We start from the raw sequence: 27,701 nt of genomic DNA, 5'->3' as shown, positions 1-27,701 counted from the left end.
GTTGCAATAATGGGCTGTGTGAAAACCAGGCACCTTAACAAGGGATGAAGAAGATTGAAGCAAAAAAAGAAGAATAATAAACTAAATCAATCAATGCTCTCCATTTTACATTTTATTATATCAAAGCCTTTATACAGACTTAATTTTCTGAGATTCTGACATGCAGAAGGTAATACTACTACAAGTATCAAGTCTTGGTTTGCCAGAGCTAAAACAATATAGCATAGCTATTTTTACATATAGAGGCCTATTATTATTATTATTATTATTATTATTATTATTATTATTATTATTATTATTATTAATAATAATAAATCAACATGTATCCTGGACTCTGACCTAAGTAAATGCGTAAAGTGTTACTTTATCCATGAAAATAAAGGTTGGATCATTAAATTAAATACTGACACATTTAGGAAATTTCAATTCAACAGCTCTGGATGGAAATCAGTGACTAAGATTGCACTCACTGTTTTAGCTTGGCTCCACCTACTACACAATTCTGAAAAAATGCATCCTGATGTGGGTGGAGTCCATCTCAATTGTGTAAAGTATTCTATATGCTAATTATTTGTACAGCGTATGCTCGTTAAACTGTCAAAAAAGGTGTTGCAGATCAAATATGAACCAAGATTCATAAATAACATGGCCAATTTCTATTTCTTGCCTCAAATGTTTTCAGAAACATATTTTAGTCGACCCTTTAGGCGGAATATGCGAGAGTTTATGAACAGGCTGCCATGTTTCTCTGGTTTGAAAGCACTGAGCCGAAATCAATCTAGCCAATCAAGTGGCGGCAGTATTCCATCATTTAAAAAGTAAATAGACAAATTTGTGAACGGCAAAAATTTTCCAACTGGATATCTTGATCTACAAGACACACATGGCACATGACGTGGTAGTGTCTCAAAAGCAAAAGTACTACCACATCAGATATTACGATTGGGGCTAGAGTGGAATGCAGAATGCATTTTTCAAATGTTAGAGGGCAGCACCAAAATGTTTTTTTTTTACAATTTTTTTCCGATAAAATTATATTATTTCAGAAATGTAGAAACAACGGCATGGATTAAAATGTTTCATTATAAAGTAGGCATACAAACATGTTTACAGCAAAAGAAAAAGTGATCTAGAGTGTAATTACCCTTTAAGAAACAGATGCATGCATGCATGTCTACAATCTAAGAAAATGTTTGGCAATTCAAAAGCAAGCTTCCATTTGGTACCAAGTCTCTAACAAGAGTCAGTCTCATTCAATAACATTTAATAGAAAACCATAGAAATAAAAAGGATTGCCTCCTATAATAGTCCTAGTAGTGAAAAAATCAGGAACTTGGTAATGGGGAAGCAATAGTTATCTTACAGATTTTACTGGTGTGGCAAGTCACATCATATTTGTAAACACTGAACCAGCAGGGATGCAATTTGAAATGGACCACAACTGAATCTCCGAATTGAAGAAGAAAAATTTGGCAAAAGTTGGCATAAAAATTCCACAGCCCGAATACAACTAAAACAGATTTCAGTCAGGACAACTCATGTATTAAAATATTTACATGAATATGTAAATACATTTTTTGGTTTGGCAGTTAATGGATTTACTTCAAGTATTACCCTATCTAACAGGGTATCTAGTACTACATCTCCCCTACTAAACAGGAGGGATACCAGAAAACCCCCCAGTATCTAGAAGCAGATCCAAACAACAGGTGGTGCTGGGGTGGTGGGGGTGAGTGCAATTCTGAGCAGCAGCAGTGAAGCATGTAAATCAGCGCAGGCAAGCAGCAGCACTGAGAGGTCTGATTGTTGGTTTACAAAGGTGCTCCATTGGTGACGTGTGCCTGTGATTGGATGGGTAAGAGAAAAGTGTTGTGTACGCAATTGGATGATTGTGGGAACGCGTGAGTAAGCGGTTAATGGAGCTGACCGATTGGTCAGCTGCAATTTTGAGTTTCCTGACAGAACTTGCTTTGCACATTCCGTGCATTCACAATGATGCTCCTGGTATGTGTAGACAAATATAAATACATTCTCAACTCTCCTAGCCTCTCCTGTATCCTTTTGATCAAAGATTTGTATTGCAGGACTGTGAAAGCCTGTCAGTTCCAAGCTTCCAATACCAGTGTCTTTGCTGATGAATGAGGTGTACATTTGCTTTACATTAGAGCACAGTGGTTTAGTACATGCCAGACTAAGAAACCCTGGGCAGAGTCCAACAACAGGTCTCTGACAAACGTTGCAAGCAATTAAATGCCTTGTAGGACTTTGCTTTCTTTTTGAGTATTGTAGCCTATTGACTGAAGTTTTGTAGTAAATGCAATTTAATTCAGAAATGTTTCCAAATCTCTTTCTTTTCCAGAGCTCTTAATGGTTCAGCCGGTGGTCTTTGATGAAATCGGTGAGATGAATATCTATTTTCACACTGGCTCCTGTGACCTACAGGTGTGTCATAGGCATAATACACTGCCTGGCCAAAAAAAAGTTGCACACTCTAATATTTCATTGGACCACCTTTAGCATTGATTATGGTGTGCATTCGTCATGGCAATGTTTCGACAACCTTATGCAACATCACAAAATTTATTTTCATCCAGAATTGCATTATCTTGACGACAGGAGAGTCGAACCACTCCGTAAAGTCTTCTCCAGCACATCCCAAAGACTTTCAATGAGGTTAAGGTCAGGACTCTGTGGTGGCCAATTCATGTGTGAAAATGATTCCTCATGCTCCCAGAACCACTCTTTCACAATTTGAGCCCGATGAATCTAGGCATTGTTGTCCTGGAATATGCCCGTGCCGTCAGGGAAGAAAGAATCCATTGATGAGTCATTCATGGTCATTCAGTACATTCAGGTACTCAGCTGACTTCCTTGTATTGCCGCATAACATTGCTGAGCCTAGGCCTGACCAACTGAAGCAACCCCAGATCATAACACTGCCTCCAGAGGCTTGTACAGTGGGCACTGTCCAAAAAAATCAATTTTTATTGGCCGGGCAGTGTATTACCTATGACCCTGCACAGTGAAATGGCTGTTGCTAGTTGACTTCACTGTATAGCAGCACAGACATCTCACAGAGAGAAAACATCTTACTTTTAGCTCGCCTCTAAGTAAGTCTTTTTTTTTTTTTTTTAAAGATGACAGGTGGTTGGTTCTAATGGAATCATTAAATTTTAAAAAACCATGGCGAATGTTCCACAGGTATTTCAAAAATCCAGACTCTTGAGCGTGTCTGAAAGCTTTCTGACTGAAATTTTTGTTCTACATTACTATGAATGAATGATGACTACAAAAGGTAGAGTCAACCATCTCATCAGGCAGAGCAAGACAGCTCATGATTAATGGCTTCATGCTAAACTGAGATAAGTATCATGTAGGTCAATATATGAACCTTCATGAACTGCAGGTGGAAGGGCTGTGATAATAATAAAAACAATTATACTGGAGAAATTGAATAACCAAAATTTCACTGGGTCTTAGAGATTTTTTTTTTCCAGAAAATGTCAAATTTTGCATTTGTTTAATAACATTTATTTGTTTAATATCATTGTTCTTCATTTGGCAGACAATATTATCTTCAGTGATGGACTCTAATGCAACTTTAGCATTGGTCAAATGAACATCAATATAAAAAGTCATTACACAAAGAAAGGCTACTTCTTACTTCACTTTACATAAAGACAGCTTGGTATTATTTTAAAAATAACTATCAAAAACACACAAAACCAGAGATTTCAAGCCCAATAACCTCATCCCTCGTACAGAGAGCCTCCTGGAGTAATTTGTTCACATTCTGTATATACCTACCTTAAGCAGGGCTCGAGAATAATGGCGTCTCGACATCTCTGAGACGCTAAAAAATGCATTTGGGATGAACAGAAATCAACCCCTAGACACCAAGGGGATGAAAGGGGAAAAAGGTTTCCCCCCCCCCCTTTCTTGTTTCTCATTACGTAGATCCAGTATCTACGCATAGATACTGACAGACAGTATGTGAAAGTGGCGTGAAAATAATATGACAACAAAATGAATTCCCTGGCCGCCGGCCAACCTTCGTTGTACAGCAGTCACTACCAGCTCAGGGGCATCGTTTCAGGGAAAGCTTGAGGATGGCAAGATATGACGTAATGAATTCACGGTTGAAGAAAAGATAACATTTCTACGACAGTGTTTATGACACCGGTAATATTTCTAAACCAATTATTATATTCCCAATGTGACAGGGTGTGATTACATGAAAACAGAGATGGTAGGTACAGCGTGTGGGGGGGGAGTTGGTCGGAGGCATTTCCCCAGGGCCAGGGATTTTTGGCTAATGGCCTTTCAAGGCAGCAGCAGTTGCCGTTTTCCCTCCGTCAAAAGATAAAGAAAATTGCACACTACTAAGCTGCAGAATGGGTGAAACAAGCATGACTGGTGACAAAAAAGAAACAGATCCAGCATTGTTTTACAAAAAAGTACAGAATGCCAATAGAGAATTTCAACCCTGGCCCTGTGGCAATCAGATGAAACAAAAAGGCCATCAAGGTTTCCAAACAAAGCAGTTTAGCAGTTCAAAATTAGTGCACTGTTTTTTTGTTTTTTTTTCTGAAGGCACATGAATTCACGTGGTTTCATATTTTTTATAAACACATTAAAATATTAAAATCCAGACATTATGAATACTAACAATTCACACGTCCACAAGAAGCACTGGCCTTGTATAACGTTTTGACTCTGAGAACATTGAGATAAGGCAAAAAATTTGGTTTAAAGCATAAAGCTTTCCTGCTTTGCTTTTCCTGTGCTTCCGTGCGTAAGCAGAACTTAACTCAGAATTTTAGAAAAAAGAGGGCAGTGCTGTAGTCAACTAGGCTCGCAATCCAAAGTCTTTCACAGAACAATGCAGGATTTAGCAGGCCTACTGAGAGAGAAAAGGCTGCAGAATTTTACAGTTCATTTTGATATATTGGACTGAATGAATTTACCGGATTCAAGAAAGCAGGGGTGGGTTTGCTTTTTTCTTATATTGCTTCTCCTAACTATTTAATTCCATATTGGCTTTGTTTTTAATGACTTAAAAATGTAATATTAAAAGATGTCATATGTGATTACAGTACTGACTGACATACAAAATCTAAATAATGTGCATATGTACAACTGTCATATTGAAGGACAGGCTCCTACAGTTGCATGGCCTCACCCTCTGGAAGCTGAAACAGAATGTCACCAAATCACGCCGTTGTGTGAATAACTGGATGTGACACACTGCCGTGTCAACCAGTGTGAACTAATTATTCAGGCCAAAAGATCCCCAACGGCCGCTATGTACATCGGGCTGCTCGCGCTTTACAAATATAATGGGGGCAGCATTCTAGCACCTCCATTGTGTGGAGTAGTTTGATGTATGTATTCTGCGCACTCCTCACAGCAGTTTGGAGGAGATGATGTTTTCTTTCAGAGGTCACATGCTGGCCAAAGGGGGGTGGGGCAGGGGGGTGGAAGAACTTTAAAAATTCCCATGGGAATGCGCAGTCATGCTCCAGAAACAACACAGATGAATGCACATCCCCCTGTTCTAAGGCCAATTTTTTAACTTGTAAAAGTACACACTCGACAGCGTGCAATGACTTAGGTAACAGTACCTCAGCTCTGACCATTTTAACAAACTAGAAATCTAAAACTTTAAAAATACAATAAAACGAATATAAAATATGTAATTGATGTGTTTGTGCATATATCTCATGGACATAGAGTGTATCTCCATTGTACTCACTTGCATTGAACCACTAATTAAGTAGTAGTTAAAGGCAGGAAACCATCTTTATAATAAACTTGCTTGAGGTGCTGCACAGGTGAAAATCAGAGTTGAATGTAGAATTTAGAACTGAGATCAATTGTGGGTTATTGATTAGCAATAGACTGATATTCACTTCAGGGGATGTACACAAAATTGCTTCACACTGAAGAAACCGAGTGAGGCTTGGAAGCTATTACCCATCAGAAGTCAAAACAGACTATTCGCAGTGTAAATTCATGTCCTAGTGTCCATGTTGGACGTCAAGTCCTCTAGTGGCTATGCGAATGGTTAACTCATTGAACATTCATAATGTGTATTTTTAAGCTTGTCAGTTCTGGACATTTTTTATTTATGGAGGTCTAATCAGTCAAATAACTGGGGTACCCAATAGTTCAGCTGTCCTCAGTGGTCAGTAACATCACAAAGGGCATTGTTTATATTTGTTATTTAATAAAATGAACAAGGATATACAGGCTTTACTCATATATCCCTTAAAAACCTTAAGCAATCAGAGGAATGGCTGTCTGAACAAAAGGGCTGAGACAGCTTTAACATTTTTTTTGCCAGATCCAGGGCAAAGCTTTGCTTTGAAACCCCAACATGATCTCCCTTTTTACCCCAACTCCCCATTCTTATCCCACCCCCCTCCCCCACCTTACCAAGCCCCAAGGAGACAATCTCCTTCCAAACTGCACAGTGAGTATCTTCACTTTGTGCTCATCAAAGAAGTGCTGATTGCAACAGCATAACTGGCGTGGCTTCATCTGGACAGGCCGCAATCACCACCTGCTTAACTGTCAGAGAGGTGACGCCCCCCAACGCTGATTAGCTTGTTAAGGATCCATTGTGATTGTGACCCTTGAAAGGAATGTTTGAAAAAGCAACCCAGATTTCCAGATAGTTCCATGACATAAAGCCAGGATAAACAAAAATGTTAAATACCAGGGACAGTGGATAACACTGTCGCCTCACAGCAACAAGGTACCGGGTTCGAATCGCGGCTGGGGCCTTTCTGTGTGGAGTTTGCAGGTTGTGTGTCCCCACGGGTTTCCTCCCAGTACTCCTCCCACAGTCCAAAGACATGCGGGTTAGGCTAATTGGAGACTCTAAATTGCCTGTAGGTATGAATGTGTGAATGAACAGTGTGTATGTCCTCTAATGGATTGGTGACCGGTCCACAGTGTATTCCTGTCTCCCGCCTAATGAATGCTGGGATAGGCTCCTATCCAGATTTCTGGTCATGCTTTCCTTTGCCTACCTTTTCCATCATACTGCCCTTTCACCCAACACTTCAGAACCTGCTGAATCAACCAAGATCTCACGGATGCTGACCATAAAGCTGTTCAAAATATGTGTGATGGCAGTGTGGAATTTACTGACCTCAACATCCAACAAAGCAGTCAATGCATTACAGTGTGCGTTTTACCATTGATTTTTCAGACAAGGGTGTGCCAGTATGTCTGATGACTAGCTACAGTCACCGCAAATATGAATGCATTTCTCCTAAAAACTAGTTTACCCTTTTTTCCCCAATCACACCAATTCAACTCCACGTGTGTAAAGATTATTTAATTAATAATACAATTCCATAATGAATACGCTCAGCCAAAAAGAAAGGTTAAAGCTACTGAAAAACTACTGCACATTTTGACTACATATCATATTTAAACAAAGCCTGAAATGTATTTTCAAGTTTACAAATTAAAATCCACTCACTCACCAACTGTAACTGCTAGGCAATGCAATGAACAGAATGGATGAAAATAAGAACACTGAATGTTGAGAATAGGCCATTCAGCTCCTCAGGGTGTGTCATTTCACCAACTACCTAGAGAGTCTCCAGCACTGTGTGAAGCCTGGACCGCCAAGCACATCGGCTCCAACTATGACTCCTCGTGATCAATGCCACACATGAACAACCGCGAGGAGAAGAAAACACACTCCTGTATCAGTGCCGAATCAATGGGTTCTCTCATTTCCACCTACGCCCAATTGTTCTTCCGAGAAAACTCAGAAAGACGAGATAGTATCTGTAATATACAATGTTAATGTCTTTTAAGAACAGAAAAACTTCAAATACCACATTAGTCTGCTTTTGGTGAGCGAAATGAAATGAGGTATCTTAAGTCTCTCTTTGTAACTTTTTGGTTTGATTTGATTTTAGCACTCACATGCACGGCTAACCTTACCGGACCTCTGTTTATATTTGAACAGAAATGACAGGGGCTTCTCGGGGAGGGTGCCTACGTCAGTAGGCAACAGTGAGCAGGTATGTGAACTCCTACCTGCTCCAGTCCATTGAACACATTTACAGCATGGCATATGGTCCCTGCATACATTAGCGGCAGTGCCATGCGGGCTTGCGCCTCACTGGATAAATGAAGCCCTGTGTTTCACACACGCCGTTGCTGAAAAAGTGTTCCAAGTCTGTGACTCACTCCTTTTTTTTCACATTTGAAGTTGTGAAAGGTGGGCCAAGGAAGTATTTGTCGACTCTTCATTTGCATCCGCGCAAAACGACGATTGACAAAAAAACGACTTTCTGTTTCTAATAGTTTTTCTACTGTTTTACCTCAGACACAGTCCACAAAAGGTATCAAACTTAGTTTCCCACAGAAAAGGTTTTCATTTTTGAAACAGCTTGTGAATGTGCTGTTTTTGATGTAATCTGTGAAATTACATAGTGGATTTCTACCTCTGAGCCTGTTACCTTGCAATCCAGTGATTACAAAAGCTTAGGAAGTCTCCATATTGTGTGTTAAATACCCCCTGAAGACTCCCTGTCTCAACTGAAATGAAGTAGCTTAGATGCTGGGGCCAGCTTGCAAGATTTGTGCAAGAGCAGTGAACGGCATACTTATAAACCAAAAGCTCCAGAGGTTTGAAATGAAACTAATAAAGGTCCTTTCAAGGAACTCCCCCTCCTCCACACTGGCCCAGTTCTGTCAGGACATGGAGCTGCATCTCTGAATTAAGCAAACATTTCTGTAACATAACTGAGGACACTTCCAGGCCTGGCTTCATGTAGAAGTCGCATTTTTGTTGATGGAGACCAAAAAAATGTTGAAGGTGTGCGTGCGTGCAGGTGAGTGTGTGAGTACATTTGAGAGGTTACGCTTAGTGCAATATGAGGGAAAGGATTCACAAGGCCATACATTAAGGAGCGCCATGGAGACAAGACTGAGGATTTTTATGCCTCCGCTATTCAGTTTACTAAAGGATCACTCTGAGACCAACAAAAATAAATTATTACCATCAATCTCAGATCAAACTGAATTAATTCATTGACATATAAAAAATAGATGTATGTATATAAATAACATGTTTAGAACAGCCAATTGTACACTTTCACAAACTTGCACAAAATAGAATGCACACTTGCAAGGATTTGGAAATCTAGTCTCCCTTTATCACTTTGTGCATTGGGGGATGGGAATGTCATGTGCTCACATCAGAACATCACATTCTTGTGGTAAATGGGCATTTCTCCACAAAAAAAGAACATGATAGAATTTCCTTGCCTTTCAGTGTCCACTGCTTGCAATCTGCAAGGTGACAGCACACGGATGTCTGGTAAAGTTACCTCCTTAGGTCACAGGATATACACTGATTCCAAACTCTCAGTATGGAATTATTTATGAGCATTTGAGTTTCAGCCTTTTAGCATTTGACCATGTGCACCTATTTAATAAGCAGAGTAGGTTTTTAAATAATACTACTATTAATTGTGTTACAGGTATTCAAGCAAATAATGCAACTTATGATACAATTTGTGACATTTTGTATGCAGTAGAACTGTTTATAATTCTATGAATTAAATGGGAATAGAGGCTGTTTGTAACTAGACTTTAACGTTCAATGTTTGAAAGTGACATCAAAACAACCATTTTAATCAGGAAAATCCATTATTACATTACTATAGCCTCGTTTTCAACAGGCAACTCCGATTTTGTAGCAACAAACCCTAATTAATTTAAATTAACCAACCAGTAATCACACCAGTAGTAACTGAGATCACATTGGAATGACCCCACAGTTGGCAATGTAAGTTTAAATCGTTTTGAGTCACGAATCCTAGAATAACTGATGTCCATACTGATATGGAGTAATTGCATGAGCTAAACATAATGCATCTCTTTCATACACATTTGGTTGTCCTGTCCGTCAATATGAGGTTCGTATTTCTGAGGTTCTACTGATTTCTCAGAGCCCTCTTCACTCTCTCCTGCATTTAAAAAAAAATGCTAATAATCAGTAAGGACCAGTCAATTGAGCAAATGAAGTGTCTTCATTTGTTCTGGCTGAACATCACATTACTTCCACAAAGTTCTGTCTTTGTGAGAAAAATAAAAGCCTTGGGGCAAACATATCGTTTGACATTTTAAGAGAGCACACGTTTCACCAGCTCATTTAGATGAATGCAATCCAGTCTGGTACTCTTCAAAATAGATTATAAACCTTTGCATAAACAAGGGACTCATTCAAAAATAGGAAGACTCACTAGTTATGAGGTCTGCTTAGTCTTCTTTTTGTTAATGGTCTCCAAATAGAATTATTTAAAATTCTGTAAAAGTTTATGAAAAAAGATAGCTAAGGTCATTAATTGCAACTGGGTATATTAATTATTTACATTACAAATTCTAATTTGAGGCTAATATTTAAACACTGTAAAGTCTTAGCAGAAGAAGATCCTTATTTTTCTTTAAGCTTCCATAATACTCAGTGTGGATAGGCTAATTGAAGTATTAAACATCAGATTCAACGCTGCGCCAAAATCGATCAGAATTCAGTGCAGATGAGACCAGCATGTGATGCTAAATTGTACTGAACATAATGTAAAGCACATTACCATCAAATAGTCCTATCGTCTATCTAGGTTTAAAAACAATATAGAAACAACCAAAGACTCACACTCAGAACCTCAGTAAAGAACTAATCAAACATAAAGGTGCAGGCAAACAAAGGGAAATGTTTTCAGCCAAACCATAATCAGTGCTGTGCACAAACAGGATGGTGTCCCTGTAAATAGACACAGATAAGTAGGGTGTCTTAATGTCATGGTAAAGTCACAATTGCTGGTACACAGTCATGGTTAAAAAAGGGGGAGAAAATCATGCATTGCATAACAAGTTATACAGGTAAACCAGCATATATTCTAACAAATAATTATTGTAAACACACATACATCAGGAGTGTTTTTTGAATTATAAAATTTGTTTACATTACATTTAGGCCTACTTAGCAGACGATTTTACCCAAAGCGACGTACAAAAGTGCATATCAAGGTAGCTGGAACAACTACAAAACACAGGTTCGACAAGGTACAGTACTCATTACGTACAGCTATTCATAGCTAAGAACACAGTTCAGTTCACGCAGTGAACATTATATATAATTGACTTCAGTGTCCCTCTGGTAGGGGTGGTGGTGGGGTTCATGCCATGCATACTACGCAGGTCAGAGTAAGGATGAATAACATGTTTTGATTTTAAAAAAACATTTTTCCTATGCTGGCAACTTTACTGTTTGTTTACCTCAGTGTTAAAAAAATCCTGTTGTGGCTATATAACATATATCAACAATACCAGTGTCAGTGATTATAATGGTAATAATTGGGTATTTTTGTCATTTTATACAGCTTCCTTGTTAAACTCCACCCACTTCCAGTTTATACCATGCCCACTTCCAATTTTATTTGAATACAAATATAAATAATATTGTTGGTTCAACAAATACAGATACAAATACAAATAGTGGCATCTTCTTCCACCCCTAATAGATGACATACCCTTACATGCTGGATCTTTGAAAGACCTCATTATTGACCTAATTGTTATCATTAATAATGTATGTACCCAAGTCTGTTAATTTCTGAAGAACGGGTTCTCCTTTCTGAACTAATAGGCAGGCAGGACAATGGAATTAAGTCACATAAACTGGAAATTAAAAATGTAAACTGATTTTGCCTAATGGATGACAGCTCATTAAAGCCAACAAAAAATATTCAGCAGGCTGTCAGAGGGCTTTGCAGACTGGACTCAAAGCACAGCCCTTTGGGATGAAGAATCCTCATTTGTCCAAATTAAATGGACCAGAACTCAATGAACTGAAATTCACTCAAATTAATTGTTTAGCTAAGGTTTTGCATATGGTTTGCGTGATTGCTATATAAATCAGACCAATTAAACCACAAAGGTTCTGACAATACAGAGATACAGTTTCCGAGAGGCTAGTGTGCAGTGAATGAGGCTGAAATGCAGTCATGAGTACTCCAGCATAGGCACTTTGTTTCCTTTCCCTTATAAATTCTTGGCATGCTGTGTTGAATGGAGAGCAGAAAGTGAAGGGAAGTTTTTAGATGTTAAAACGTGCTCAGCATATAAGCAGCTTTTTTACTACCTTAATAAGTATTATACGCTGCTTCAGAAACACTGCCATCGGTATACATGAATATTATAACCAAATCATACAAAATGGCTTCCATATGTTATGAGGTTACATTATTAGTGCCATGATGCTCATCATTATCTGCTTCATAGTCTTATGTTAGTCGTTACAATTTTGTCATGATATTTATATATGAATATGACAATGGTAACTTTGTTTGAGCTGATAAAGGAATATAAAAGGCCACTTAAAATATAGTGTTATCCAAAGGTCAATTAAATATAAGTAAAATTCTGTACATATTTTACAGCACCTGCTCAGAAAAAAAGGGGAAAAAAGTGTTATTAGCAGGCCCATTGTCTGTGATTGAGTTTGCAGTGATTGAGTTACATATTTTTGGTTGTTTTTAGCTTCTTTTTTTTGTTTTGTTTTTTTGTACTCCAACGATTTGAAATAAAACAATGAATATGCAGTTAATGTGCAGACTATCAGCTGTAATTTGAGAGTATTTATATCCATACTGGGTGGTTCATGCAGGAATTACAGCCTTTTTTATTCGTAGTAACTCCCCCCCCCCCCCCATTTTCGAGGACCATAAGTAATTGGACAAATTAACATAATCTTCAATAAAGTCATCCTATTTCATACTTAGTTGTGAATCCTGTGCATTTGATGACTGTCAGAACTCTGCGACCAATGTCATTTTTTCTGGGGCATACTGCCTTCAGTTTTGTATTTAGCAAGTGAAACGCATGTTCATTTGAATTCAGGATGGGTGATTGACTTTGCCAGTCAAGATCATCCCACATTTTGGCCCTGAAAAAGTCCTTAGTTGCACTAACAGTATGTTTGGGGTCTACCAAGCCATTTGCTAGTTCTGAGTGCACCAGTATATTTGCCTTCACAACAACGTATCAGTTGACTTTGAGTTGACCCCCCCCCACCCCCACCCCCCAATCTTTGGTCATCATGTTCAGAGACAACAGCAACAGACTCCAAATGCAAATTCCACACCTCGAATCAACTCTAGACCTTTTGTTAGCTTTCTTGTGCATGAAATAAAGATGAAAAGACAGCCGGCTAAGAGACAGCTGAGCACCCAAATTGCTCTTCTACAATGTGGGGACTACATATAAAAAGGGCTGTGATTCCTACATGGATCACCTAATATAGATGTAATTTACCTTAAATTGAAGCTAACAGTCGGCACTTTAACCTCATTTTCATTGTCTTATTTCATATCCAATGTGCTGCAGTAAAGAGCCAAAACTTTCATATTTAGCTGTATCCCTATACATTGCACAGTATTGATTTTGTTTGCTGGATGTCTATAGCACATTCTGCGCTATTAGGAGTTCCATGCTCAGACATGATTGCTTTTAAAGGGGCGATTCCATGTTGATTGAGCACCACACATATCTATTAAAAGTTAATGACACAATCTCTTCTGGTAGCATGTCAGTGAAACAACAGGCCTCGGTTTTCTAAAATGCATCAAAGAACATTCTTTGCACAAAAAATATTTGGAAAAATCTTCTCGCTCCAAAACGAATTATTACCACAACAGGTATCTAGCTTCTTCACTCCTTCCACGAGGTATGACTCGATGGCAAGCTCGACATCACCATTACAATACACAATCTTTACTGCAAACGTAAAACACTTTCAGAGAAATATACAAGCCATACACTCTTTTCAAAAAGACCTAAAAAAAAATAGTATTATCACATTCTATTTTTTGTATGTAATTTCAGGATTGACTTTGATTAGGCCCACATTTCAGTTTGTTGAGGTAAAAATAAATGTTTGAGTTTGATTCCCTGTCATTGGCATGTTAATGTGAAGCGGATTTTGGCCTCTGTCACACAGCATGGTGGTGCAACATTTTGCAGACCCCCTTCACTTTCAGATCTCTGTTAGACAAAGGTGAGGATGACGTAAGCATGGCTCTACAAACCTCTCCAAAGGACGGAAGTACTATTTCTCTGGGAAATGTCAGAAAAGCCATGAAAGCAAAAATGTTCTTTGCTACCCTTGTTGAAACACATCAGATCACCTGTCAGGAAGTTCACCTGGTCAGATGAATGACAGACCTAAGGCCTCTGTTCAATCACACTGCTTTCAAAAAAAGATCTTTGAACTTTGGCTAATGGTTTCACTAAGTTTATTTATTTAATGTTTTTTTTTTTTTTTTCAAGTTGTGGAATTGCTGAAATTACTGGAAAATTGCCTAATAAGCACAATACAAGAGGCAGGGAGATATAGCTGCTTGACACAGAAAACATGGCAATGACAAAAAAAGAAAGGCTAGCAACAGAGTGTAATAAACAGCAGCAAACTGGCTGGCATCTTCCTCCTACAAATAAGTACAATACTTTTCAGCTTCTTACTGTATCAAACCTAGAAAAGCTCAAAACCTACTTATCCCAAAATCAGTTATTCAGGGCAAAATGTCCTTCGGGTTTCAGTTCATTTAGAGCTGAGTTTCCATATGGATTACCATAGTCATTCAATCAGGCAGGCATTTCGATGCCAATTGATAAATTGAGAAACTACTTGCACCAACGCAGGAACAGACTTCGCCACAGATTTCTCGACAACTCTAAGTGGCTTGTGGAGCAATCCAAAAAAACTGAAAGATAGAATATTTATCGTTCTGTCTGCGTTAAAAGTGCCACTAGTTCAGCTTGGTGTAAAAAGCACTGTTGAGCTACACATGCTCACATTCTTGCAGGGGGGAAAAAAAGAAAGAAAAACAGAGGAGGTCAAGAGAAGTCAAGAAAACAACTTTTTTCTTTTTCCTCGAGTCAAACACCGCCACGGTGTAACCTTACCACGTCAATGAAACCGAAGACTTAGCTATTAACACGTGAGTTATGAGAATTTGAGTCATGAACTTTCTCATAAGCTCACAATGAGTCAGTCATCCTATAATTAATGGCCCTTTGACAGTTCTGTATGAATTCCCAATTGCAGAACGGAGGTGTGGAGCTCCCAACACACGTGTTTTCAAACAAATGAAACACACACTAAAATATAGCTGGAGGTTAGGCTTTTTCATCCCCATCTAAGTTTATTTGAAGAAAGCAACCTTGCACTAAACCAGGGAATACCAAGGCAAACACGCTTCTCTCTGAGAGAGAGGTCCCGACACTGACCTAGTTCCATGCAGCAAATCCACGAGTGGAGGAACACCAGCGATGCATGAACTGGGACACGGTTCGTCCCTACAACTTCCCTGCGGTGTTGTAGCAGCCTTGTCTTGCCACCGCACTACGACAGCCATATTATGACAAAATGTTTCATATTAGGTTGAGACGATCCTCCGAGCATTGGGACAGACAGCTCACTGAGGTGTTTTTAAGTCTACAGCAAATGTCAAACATATGCCTGTTCCCAAGTTGTTAATTCCTCAGTGTTATCACAATGTAATGATATTTGCCACTATGTTGTAGAAACACTGTAGGAATGGTATTCCAGAGTGCCAATCCCCCGGACAAATCACCGTGAAATGTAGGATGTGTGTGTGTGTGTGTGTGCATGCTGCTTCTTGTCATTAGGATGGTGTTCTATTTAGGGAACCATTATCCAAACAGGACTTCAGAATGCCATTAACATGTTTTTGTCATTCGTAAGTGAACTGATAGATGAACGGGAAAGCATGGATAATGTGACTGATCCTTTCAGTCACATCAAGTTGAGAGCATGATGATTATAGATCAGTTATCATCTAGAGCCACAAGCACATATTATCCCAAAATCCCAGAGAGATGTCTGATCTTTTAAATTCTTTACACCTAAAGAGAAGCCAACTAATTCTGTCAAATTTCAAAAGCTGTTTATCAAGGGGGACGGGGGGGGGGCAGACCATTCAGCACCTATTTTCTGATTAATCTTCAATAGCGATGACAATCTCCCAGTTTCTGACTAGACACTGCTGGTAATACAGAGCAAAGTGAGACTAGGTCTCTTACAGCTTTCAAAACAATTCAGAAATTTCCAAAGCAGAGCATGTGTGTCACTGTGCCTTTAAGATGATCTACCTCTACCGAAAAAGAGCAGTGAGATATGAGAACTTTCAGGTAGGAATACAACTGAAGTGACAAAATGTGACCAACTCCCTTCAGTCAGCTGTAATTTAGCCATGAATGCCATGCAATAGAATAGCATCTCTGAGCCATTGAGCCATTGCTTCCTGTATCAGCCATACACAAACCACAAACCCTGCTTGCAACAGGTCTTCTGCTTCGTAGAACACACGTTTCCTTTTAAAAGACATATTTCTGTTTAAAATTTTGCTTAATCTTTACATTACATTACCTGATTAATTTCAATGATGTATAAAAGTTGTCAGGTAGTATTTGAAATAATTGAAGTCTGGCCTTCTTGTCTTGTGTCCTGGTCTGCACTGTGCATTGCAGGTTGTAATATTCAACCATTAGCTTCTTCTAGATTATTCTTTGAATGATCAATGCTAAGAAACCCATTCATGTATTTATTCCTGGAAAATAAACCACAATACAAGCAGTTTCCTGATAGATCCTGCAAAGTGATATTTTCCTTCATCAGCTCTGTTGCTAGCAGCTGTGATAGGGCAAAGCCATTCTTCATTATAGTTTGCAGATCAGAGATTTGTCCATTTACTCTGGTACCAGCAAACAAGTATAACAGCGACTGCAATCATAACACCTACCTAGGATTTTAATATGTACCCTCACACACATAAGCATGCACACACTCACGCAAACACACACACACACACACACACACAAAACACATGATACAACTGTCATGGCAACAGTGATGTGCCGAATAATACTGCAGGCTCAAAAACAAAAGGCTTTGTTTAAAACATTTTAATAAATAAAAAACTGTGCTATCTGACAATTCCTATGACTGCCAATCCTTCATTTGGCCTTACCAAATTGACCAAATCAGCTGCCTCACATTTGTTTATCTTGAAGGACATGCACATCCAATAATGCAGGCTGACACGTTTTTTAATGCAATGTATATCAGTGTCCTGGATGGTGCACGCTATGTTGTTGAGAAATAGCTAGTCCTCCAGGGGGATGTAAGTTTGCTTGTCTGCACTACAGAAAGAAACGGAACCATGCACTGCTTTCAGATTACACAGAGGAAATAACTGCAGGCGTGGTTACAACAATAAGAATGGAAATGTTCAAAACTGAAAAATGCCTAATCCATTTGTCCTTTGATTTAAAAAGTGCAAATGTAGACATTATCATTATTTTTGATGTCAGGCACAAGCATTTTTTCCCATGTCTCCAATCCCTTATGTTTTTAAAGATAACACTATCAAGCTAATATGCCTACTATATACATTGCCAATAGTAAGAAGCTTGAATACCACTGCAGCCACCTCGGTAAATAAATTAGCTATCAGTGTTCTAGAGCTAACACAGGGCTAGTAGAATTACAAATATCTTGTCAGGCTGCTTTGCCATATATATTTTAAGTTGCCGACAATTATTGATAAGAAACCTGTCAGTCATCAGACTTCTTATCAACTCCAGAAGATGTTCCAATCATGCACTGGAACAGTGCACTTCAGCTAGTGTGGCAGACTGCAAATCACTCTAGACCATGGATAATCAAATGTGGACCTCAAATCTAAATCTGGCCCTGATTTTCTTTTCCCCCATGTAATGAACTGAACAATTAGTGCTATTGATTGGCCAGACTGTATTCACACCTGACTCCCAGGTAAAGGGAGAGTGTAAAACCAGCAGTTCTTGGACCTCAGGGGCCATTCTTTGAGTAACAGGGCTCTAGACCTATCAACTATTTTTTTTTTAAATATGTTTTTAAGGTATTTTTCAGGAATTCAAATAAATCTTTTTTTTTATGTTGATTTCTTGACAATGTGAATATAAGTCTATTTTCCTTTAGGTAATCACATTTTTATGGTATTTTAATGTGTTCATTAAAATTTTTTAAAAAGACCAAAATTTTTATATTGTACTTTGTAGCTGAAAAATGATGCTGACCTTCACAATGACAAAGCAAGTCCTACCTTAAACACACACCCACACACAACACCCCCAACAGTCTCACACACATGCACACACACACACACACTCCAACGTTAATCTCCAGGGGCTCTTGCACCAGCCATGCATAGTTCCTTCTGCGCAGAGCTTCAACATTAAGCCCATTGAACACAGCAGAAACCGGGATCTTTAAGCTACAAGAGGGTTTATGTGCAGCTGATGCAATTGCACTCTGGGTAAGGCTATAGATTTTTCAGCCTTTCAAGTTCAGTCTCGCCTAATCACCACAAGGGTGGATGATTTTGGTTTTCTAAAGGAAAATGTATAACTTGTTTTTCTCTCATTCTTTCTACTGTTTGCAGTCAACTCTCCTTCCCAATTGGACACTGATAGTAGCTCTACTTTTTGATGTCAGATTTTGGAGCTATTTACAAATAGTTGGCATGATAACTTAATATGACTTCTCTCTGGACCTTTTCACAAAGCACATACAATACAAGAGACCTATACTAAAATGTGTCACAATCAAACAGTTTGATTCCCAGTAAACGAGCCACACGTATCCTAAATGGACCACCAGACGTACATGAAACGGACTAGAGAACCCCCTCGAACAGCCTTACTTTAAAAATGTACTTGTTTTCTCCCGATTAGAAATGCTCAATTTAAGTGTATTGGTGCCATTGCTGAAACCCCTTCTTTAAATTCATGAGAGTGCAGACAAGCTACCCTCTCTTCTGAGACATGTGATGACCTTGCCCTTTGACCCTCAAGCCCAAAGCCTCAAAAGTCTAAACAGCTCAAATCTCTCTCACACAATTGTCTGTCTGTGCCAGCCAAGCAGACTGAACAATATAGAAGACCAATTACCTTTGAGAGACATTAGCCTTGACTCAGTTAACACAAAAGTAAATGCTCATCTGCACAAAGATTTTAGTAAGCTTAATGGTCATTTCAAACTATTTTAAAAGTGCATTTAGATTTAATAAGTTTAATCCTATAACTCAATCTTACACATTACCATCTTTTCATCACTAAAAAGAGAACATTGTTCTGATAACAGTGTGCTGAGATATAAAGCCCAAAATTAAGGACAAAGTCCCATAATAGATAAAGTGCTGATCTCCCCCTTTTTCAGGGGTTGTAGGTTTACTTTCTCAAGTTGAAATTGACATGACCTCATAGCACAAAAGAATCGCACTGAATTATCTTTGACCGCCAATGGCTTCAAAGTACTTTATTAAACACTCAAACATTTAGTCTTGCCATCACATGCGCTTTCAATAATAATAAAAACTTAATCAAATTAAGTACTTGTTTTGCAAGTACGGGAAGGAATTGTTCATTTGCGTTCGCTGTCAATTACCAATATTTATGGTGTTCAGCCTTGGAGCCAGGGGCCAAGTAACATGGGAGTCATTAAGAAGACATAAACGGAGTCATAAGGCTGACATTAACTGCTCACCCAGGGCCTGGGCTCTCCAAGCTGGGCTCTCTTTCAGAGAAACACTATATCAGGCTGACACTGGAGACTCCCTGCCCAGACAATAAGCTGTGTAGAACGGGGAGAGACGTGCAGCACCCGAAGACACATTGCTGTGACAGTACCAGGTACAGAAAACACACTAGGCCAAACAACACTGGTGAATGTTGAAGAAGAAAAGGCCTGCAAATTATGTAAAACATGCTTTCTGTTCAATGTATCCCCTGGGACTAAAAGCAGCCAGAGAAACGTCTTTAATTTCAGGACTGACAGGAAGTAATAAATTGTTGGACTATTTTTCCTTTTTTTCTATTGTAGACAACAGCTATGGTTTTGACTGAACACTGCCGCTACCCATTCAACTCCTTTTACTTGTCTTGACCCTCTCTAAACTCCTTCACTGTTAAAAGTACACTCTTACAATTTTCTTCAATTGCTTCAATTTCAGAACCCAGGCAGGCACACACAGACACACACACTACAGAAATTAGGGAGTGTTTTTTTTTTTTGTACCATACAGCAACAGTTACTCGTTCAATGAACTAATTTCTCTTCTCCCAGCAAACTCCAAGCAAATTTGCTTCAGTCTTTAAAATCATTCCACACTTCACTCTTCTGTCTTTTTGCCTTGGTTCAAGTGGTCTCTTGTACTCACTCTAAGTTTGATTACCCTAGTGAATTCACCCTGAACCACCCCATGCTCCAGTTCATTCAAGTTTTAAAGCAGCATTCCTTTTGCATCTACTGTACTGAACTACATGTACATTGTTCTGTGTACTCTATAGGATACTGGTATGGTAATGTCTGTTATTATTTTCTAAAGTCTGCAAAATGCTTAACTTTTAGTCAATTTATCATTTTGCAAATGTGAAAAGTATGATGCTACAGTATATACACATTGAAAAATGTTAAATTTGTTTAAATTATTTTCTTTTAGTTAATTAATCATAAAACCATTACAATCACCTTGAAAATATTAGGAATACATTATATATGAACCTAATGAATAAATCAATCCTTGACAAATTAATTATTTATTCAGTGACCTTAAAATAGTGATCTGCTTGCCAAAATAAGTGCAAACTGGTGGACAGACCCAAAAATACAAATCTACTAAAGAACGTGTTCCAGTCAAATGGGAGTAGTTTCAGCATAGACTCCAGAATTGCTATTATACAAAAGCACCTCCAAAAAAACCACATTCCCGTCATTTTGGAAATTTTTTCCCCATATATACCCTATACATTTCTTCATAAACATCAACCATATATGCAGATTTTGCAAAAGGTATTTCTTAAAACTTTTAAGAAATTAAAAAATTTATGGGAGATGAAATATTTTAGAAGAAAACAGTTTTTTCACAATATGTCACAGCAAAATGAGATATTTTCCATTCCTTCAATATTATTGTAATTCTGATGGTGTTTGGCAGATGGCAAGTTTCTTGGAATGGTGCTATAATTTGACTCAATGCAAATTAAGTGAAAGTGTGGCATCTTCACAGTAAAATCTTCAGTGCTAATTCAACTATAACAGAGTCTATATGAGCCCAATAGCAGTGTTTGCCAAACAGGCTTTACTTGGGCAGACCGTCCAAAATAATTAAAATGCACTTGCAGACGCATTTTTACAATTTTCTGTTTTTTTAGCCATCCAAGACAACGCCATCCTAGACCGAATAACTAACAATCACCCCTCACTCTACCCCTCCCATCCCTGTTCATACTGCTTGTGCAAGAAGGGGATGTAGGCTCCACAATCACACATGCTCTCCAGAGTTGCCATGTCATTTTATAATATGCAACTTCCTGCTTTTTTATTCCAAAGTCGCTCGAAAAAGTCAAAAGTTGCAGGTTGCCTATTTTTGGGCTTGTGTTTAAAAATCTGGGTGATAGTTTGGAAATGTAACAGGCGACCAGGTTTTTTCACATTTCTGATTATTGATTATTACCCCCCACACACACACACACACACACACAATCACGATCACAAAACCCAATCTTTCAAAATGTTCTTCTACAAGCACAGACAAGGTAAAACTTTCTCCTTTTCTGCTTATTGTGTAATCGTTCTCAGACTTTGGAATTCTATGAATTAGCTAAATCAGCAACTGGGCTGCCTTGGGTGTGATGCAGTGCACTCGTAACGTCACCAATTCTAAAAAACAGCAAACTTGCCGAGGCCACTCGTCAGAAAGATTAAACTTTTCTTTTCTCTTCATACTGTCACAGTTAGGAAGACAGACTAACTTTAGGTCAGGTTAGACTACAAATTTTTAATGTATTTACTCAATAGGTAAGCTGGAGGGGAGGCGGGGGGTAAACCAATAATTAAATATTAAAGGTGACATGTAAACCATTTGTTTGTCATATCCATTAAATATATGTAAAATATTGAATATATTGATTTTCATGAATTTATTCTAACATACGTAATGGACCATTTTTGTGCCAATGGGTCACAGAACATTGCCACCCCCACCCACCCCCACCACAGACTGCCACCACAAATACATTTCAGACCTATGAGAAACACTGCAATAGGGACCATATGTACTCTGTAAGAGTTGATTTGAAACTTAACATTTTACTGTGTTGCACGTGGTTCCCAAAATCACGTGTTGATGCAAGACATGTGAAAGGGGGGGATGGTATGTGAAGGGGGGGGGGGTGCGCTTCAGGAAATGGCAAAAATGTTGCAGTTTGGGAATCTCCTGTGTGGGAAGATGGCTTGTCAAGTTTTAAAAATATCTGATTCACAACTCCTGTTCGGACAGCTGGCTGACTGTACCCCACTATCTTCACTAGTCTATAACAGTAGTGCCCCTTCCATTTAAAGGCAGTGAAAGCTTTGCTATGTATGTAGATATGGTTGATCCAGTGAGCCAGGTCTCAGTTCTTAGGGAATCCTAATTTCAACTATTAGCTATTCTTTGCTCTCTTAACTATTAGTACACACCATTACTGTGTACGCACAGTTAACCCTGATGCCATTATAGTCATTGTCTTGAAATGAAAGGGTCACTACTGTTGCACACCAATGAAGATAGTGGGGTAACAGCCAGCCAGCTGTCATACAGTACTCCATTTGCAGTGTACAGTACATCAGTACACTTATATATTACACCACATGAAAAATTATTTTAGATAAGCATGTAGGCTGAGTATTCAGCTTTCATTCATTATTTCATCAGAAAGACCAAATCAATTATTGTGGATCAACAACAGCAAGTTCTGTCATGATTTACATAAACAGATTTGCCTTTCTTGAATGTTTCTGAATTAATTGTGGCTCAGTTGTCACGTTCAGTAAAGCTTAAAAACGGCTGTTCTCAAGCAAAGATTGCTGATTGAAGCGGCTGCCAAAACAGTCACCCACAGACAGCAAGCTGACTGCAAAATGCCCAATATCTGCAAAAGGCAATGCATTTATCATGCTGCAGATCTGGATCAGTAGCAAAGGAAATCCACTAAAAACCTTGTTGCTGGACCAACTACACATGTTCCAACTATGTCCTAACACTGTTTTCTACTGTCCGTGCTGTCAACACTCTGAGCCAGCATTAGAGGGCGGACTGTGGTGCTGTGATGAACCACATTACTAGGGAAGCACTGTACCTCAGCACTCTGCCTCACTCAGTTGAAAGCATGACGCATTGGCCTACAAATACCAAACCCAGCTTAATTCACTCACTGCCGCATAGTCACTGTACACGTAACCACTATGATGGGCCTGATAGCTAAGTATTTTTATACCCAGTACACAGAAGCTATTCAATCTGTCCAAAGCTTGGGTCTATCCGTAATGTTGACTAACATTTTGAAGCACCCTTTCATCCCTGGTTAAACACAAACAACATATTGCCTTCGGAGCCCCAGCTTTTGTTTATGTATTTTGTAAGCAATGAATATAAAGAAAACTTAGATACAAAGGGGAACTGAGATCAGGGGATTTAAATATATCAGTAAAAGTGAAAACCACCTCAAACTGAAAAGGTAAAGGACGGAGTTCCTGTGTTGCATGCAGGCACCATGATCTGAAATGTGAAGGAAAGTAGTCCTTTTCCATGAGAATTAGATGACTTTAACAAGCTGTACTTAGGCCTCCCGTAGCAGAGCAAAACCTTCCCAATCTGAGCAATAAAAAATAAAGTAAGAATAGTTAAAGATACTGATTGGACACTGATTATCATGCGAGATACTGATTCTGTTTTAGAAATTCCCAACCAATGAATGAACATGGTTACTGTTAGCATGGTAACAGTAGCAACTCATAGTTTAACAGAAACTAATTACCAGAAGGGATATCTGACATGTAACACTACAGAACATTTCCGTATAATGTTAATGATTACCACAACAGAAGAACCTGGAGCTTGCTAGGTATCAGACAATCAACTCATGAACATAACAGTGTGCCTTGCTAAATTGAACAGCAACGTCTTTTTTAACGGTTTAAATCATCTACTGTCTGCCTATTTACAGTATAAACTCATCCTCAATTTATGACTTTTAGAAGAATTTACTTGTGATTTCTGGATTAGGCAACTCCAATAATTTTATTAGGATTTCCATAGTGTATACATATTTGAATTAAATGGCAGCACTCAAAGGGATAATGTTCAAAAGCCATGGAATAGCACTGTATGTAGCATATGCAAAATGTTTCTATTTCCTTGAGGACAAACGTTCAGCTACTGTATTTTTTTAATACAAAATTAAATTAGCCTAAAGTAAAGTATGCTTTCTTCAAAATGTTTCACAACTTGGAACTCTGTTCTATTTGATAGTTCAAACACATATGGAATATTCCCCGACTCTTTTTGATTATCAAACAATAGATTTTAATCATAAAAACACGCATACACACACAAAAATTACACAGTTAAAAGTTCAGTGCTGAATCAACAATGATATAGAAGGCGATATTTCAATCTGATCGAGGGCATTTGATCCATATTCGATTTCTATCAACTCGCCTATGTTGAAGTTGAATTAACATACATGTTCTATTGTGTAGCATAATACCAACGTTTCTACAGGGAATACTGAGCATCGTCTAAATGCCACCCTGACCAATAGATGATCTCCTTAAAATGCTGAAACAAAATTAAATAGAAGTACCTGCGTAACCAAAATATGAGCATAAAGCAATACATGCATTTATTCGTTCTTGATTCGCATTGGACAAGAGTTGTAACTGCTTAATTGCCCATGTGAGAAACGAGATTCAGTTCCCTGTCATTGAAGCGTTCAAACAGCTGTACATAAACCAAACAAGCTATTTTCCTATGGGTATGCATACGGGGTTACTTTCCAAATAAGTTATAGATGTTAAATTTCAATAGCCTATGGTTTTAATGCAGAGCTACAATGGTGTGCATGTTAAACGTAAAAAATATGGATTCTTCAGTTCGAAAAAACGTCTCTACCAAACCATTTATAAACAGCGAATACATAGAAACACACTCAGATTCAGGTAGGCTACTGTGAACCTTCCACCACCCTTCAATCTTGACGTGGGAACATGCCACATGTTCGAATAGAAAAAAGGGAAACTTACCAAACCGTAGACGCTGCTCAGGATCGAGCAACATAGAAGAATGCCCAAACTGTTGAACAGTAGAGTGGATCCCATAACTAAACCTCCAAGATCCGTTATACGAAAGCATACAGTTTGTCACTTAAATGTGTTTTCTCAGACGTTTTCATCCACTCAAATCGGTGCCACAGAGCTAGTCATTTTTAATCCATCTGTTTCCCCATAGCGTAGCGGATTGTGGCTCGTAAAATTATATATAAAAATAATATCTTGGCTTCCCCCGCTTTCAAATCTGTAACGCATTCAAACTGAGCTCACTCTCTGTTTTATTTCCCTGCATCTGTCTGTTTTTTCCCCTTTTTTCAGAAATTACATCCACATGTCAAAACTATTTATGTCCCGCTCGCTCTGCGGTGGGAAGTTCAAATGATTCTTTGTGGAGAAGAAACCAGCGCTTTATTTTTAGTTCTTTATATTTTCCCCCAGCCGTATTTTTCAAAGAATTTTCCCTCTCAAGTTTGTAAATTGTTTCTCTTAAAATAAGGAAAATAAAACTTGAGTCGCGGGGTGAATTGAATGCACATTACACAAAGCATAACCTATATATGGTTGAAATAAACATGATAATTACATACGATGTTAGCTTGTCTCAGGGCTGCAGTAAATGAGAACCATCTCGGAAGGCGTATTTCATCTGAAAAAAGATTAACGCATGAGAGTTGATTGATTATGCACTCTTGTTTCACCTAACCTCCTTTGGAAAATGTTTAATAAAAAGGGTCCATCTGGACATCCGAATCATGTTTTTGTAGCCTCCTTGTAAGCGCACAACTTCTAACAGCATTCAGTGTATTCGAATTACCTCAATGACAGTCTTTATTTTAACAGCATGAGCAAATCTAAGTAGCTATATGGGCTAATCTAAGAGACAAACTAACGAACTGATTGCCTGCTCGAGTTGAGAACCTAAGCAATATTTTACACGCAAATTACTTTCTTAATGGATAGTTTGGTCACGTTGAAACCAAAGTTTTAAAGTTGAGTCATTTTTAGATCTGTAGGAGGTGCCACTTTAATCATGGTACGTATAGGCTACGTTTCCTCCCTCTCGGTCTTTATACGTCTTGCTACGTTCAGAACCAAAACAATCACTACGAATGGGGATGCAGATAGACCGTGTAAAATCGTAAAACTACCTCGTGACGTATGCTACCAACTGCAGAAATTAATCGGAAACTTGTGTGCCATAATTAACGCCTATTCGACTGAAATATAAAGACGCAGCCTTATCTCAAGGCAAATAAAGTCGTATTTCTTCTGACTTAAGACGGCTTCAGCGGTAAAAGATGACGGCTCCAAGCGACTCTGTACGAACTGAGACGACAGAACAGAGGCAGGCATTAGAAAGAACCACGATAGCTTCTGATTGGCCCACTTCTACATATAGAGTAAGCCACGAAGCGACGATATCCCACCCCCTCTACAAATTCACCCTCCTAACAGTTTTTTTTGGACATGTACCCAGAATTTTCTACATGTACCCAGAACGTTAGTTTTAGGTTCCAGGGGATGCATTAATTAGAGAGGCTCTCAGAACGTTGTCCAAAGATTGTGGTAAAGTTTGGGGAAACGTTTCCAGAACACAGCTTTTGGGCAGGTTTTTAATTATCCAAGACTGTTCCTTTTGTTCTCCTAAGGCTATCGAACTTCTTTTTTATTTAAACATTTTAACTTAGTCTAACGTATTTCACACAATGTTGGGTTATTGAAAGGTTATATAGAAAGACATACTGCAGACTACAATATTTCTGTAGGCTTTGGTAAAAACTAACAGTGGGCCAATAGGTTTCTGTCAGATAGCGACACAGGTGTTTTCAAAGAGGGACGCTTCCTCAGTTAATTAAGCAATATCAATTCATCATGCTTGGGCTTGTGTACAAAACTGCTGGGCAGGCCAGATTGTCTATAATTATGGTTAGCATGGCTAGAAAGTAAGACCACTGTTACTTTCAAATGGGGAGATTGTTGGAACAGATTTTGTGATCAAGACAGCTGAACTTGCAGATGATCATGAGGAATATGGCAATGCATGTGTACAGTACAGTAGACAGTACTGTGATGCAAAGAGCGCAGGCAGTGGAGAAAAGTGATATGATAAGAGAAATCATCCTTCACCAAGTTCCTGAAAAATAAACATTTGTGGCTCATACATAAATAAATCTACAAGTGTGACTGAAGTGATTGTAATGTAATAGAATGAGCATTTGGTTTCAACAGTGAAGGGTTCTGGCAGTTCCTGGCATTGATCGGGTGCCCTCATCCCCTTAGGAGACAAGGTCAGTGCTAAACATTGAAAGATTCTGACTGATCATGTTTACTACACGTTTCAGCATTTCCGTACTTCTGGAAGTGATGTATTCTAGGATGAGAATGCCCCTATCCACAGAGCATGTGCAGTCATCCAATGATTTGATGAGAATAACATGCTATCCATGTG

General features: G+C 38.5%; 1 protein-coding gene across 2 annotated transcripts in view; it reads right to left on the bottom strand.

Moving 5' to 3' along the window:
* Positions 1-26,600, bottom strand: part of pth1r (parathyroid hormone 1 receptor) — a 103,480-nt gene extending 76,880 nt beyond the window's left edge. Inside the window, exon 1 of one of the 2 annotated variants that reach the window (XM_064346933.1) lies at positions 25,226-26,600. In XM_064346933.1, the coding sequence (XP_064203003.1) occupies positions 25,226-25,300 (75 nt within the window). In that variant the 5' untranslated portion in view covers positions 25,301-26,600. The remainder of the gene's footprint in view (positions 1-25,225) is intronic. The other variant, XM_064346934.1, reaches the window with a different exon arrangement.
* Positions 26,601-27,701: the final 1,101 nt, after the last annotated feature.

This window comes from Anguilla rostrata, chromosome 8 (genome assembly GCF_018555375.3).
Source record: "Anguilla rostrata isolate EN2019 chromosome 8, ASM1855537v3, whole genome shotgun sequence".
Taxonomy (NCBI): Eukaryota; Metazoa; Chordata; class Actinopteri; order Anguilliformes; family Anguillidae; genus Anguilla; species Anguilla rostrata.
The sequence above is the reverse complement of the archived record's forward strand: the minus strand, read 5'-3'. Positions and strand labels throughout refer to the sequence as shown.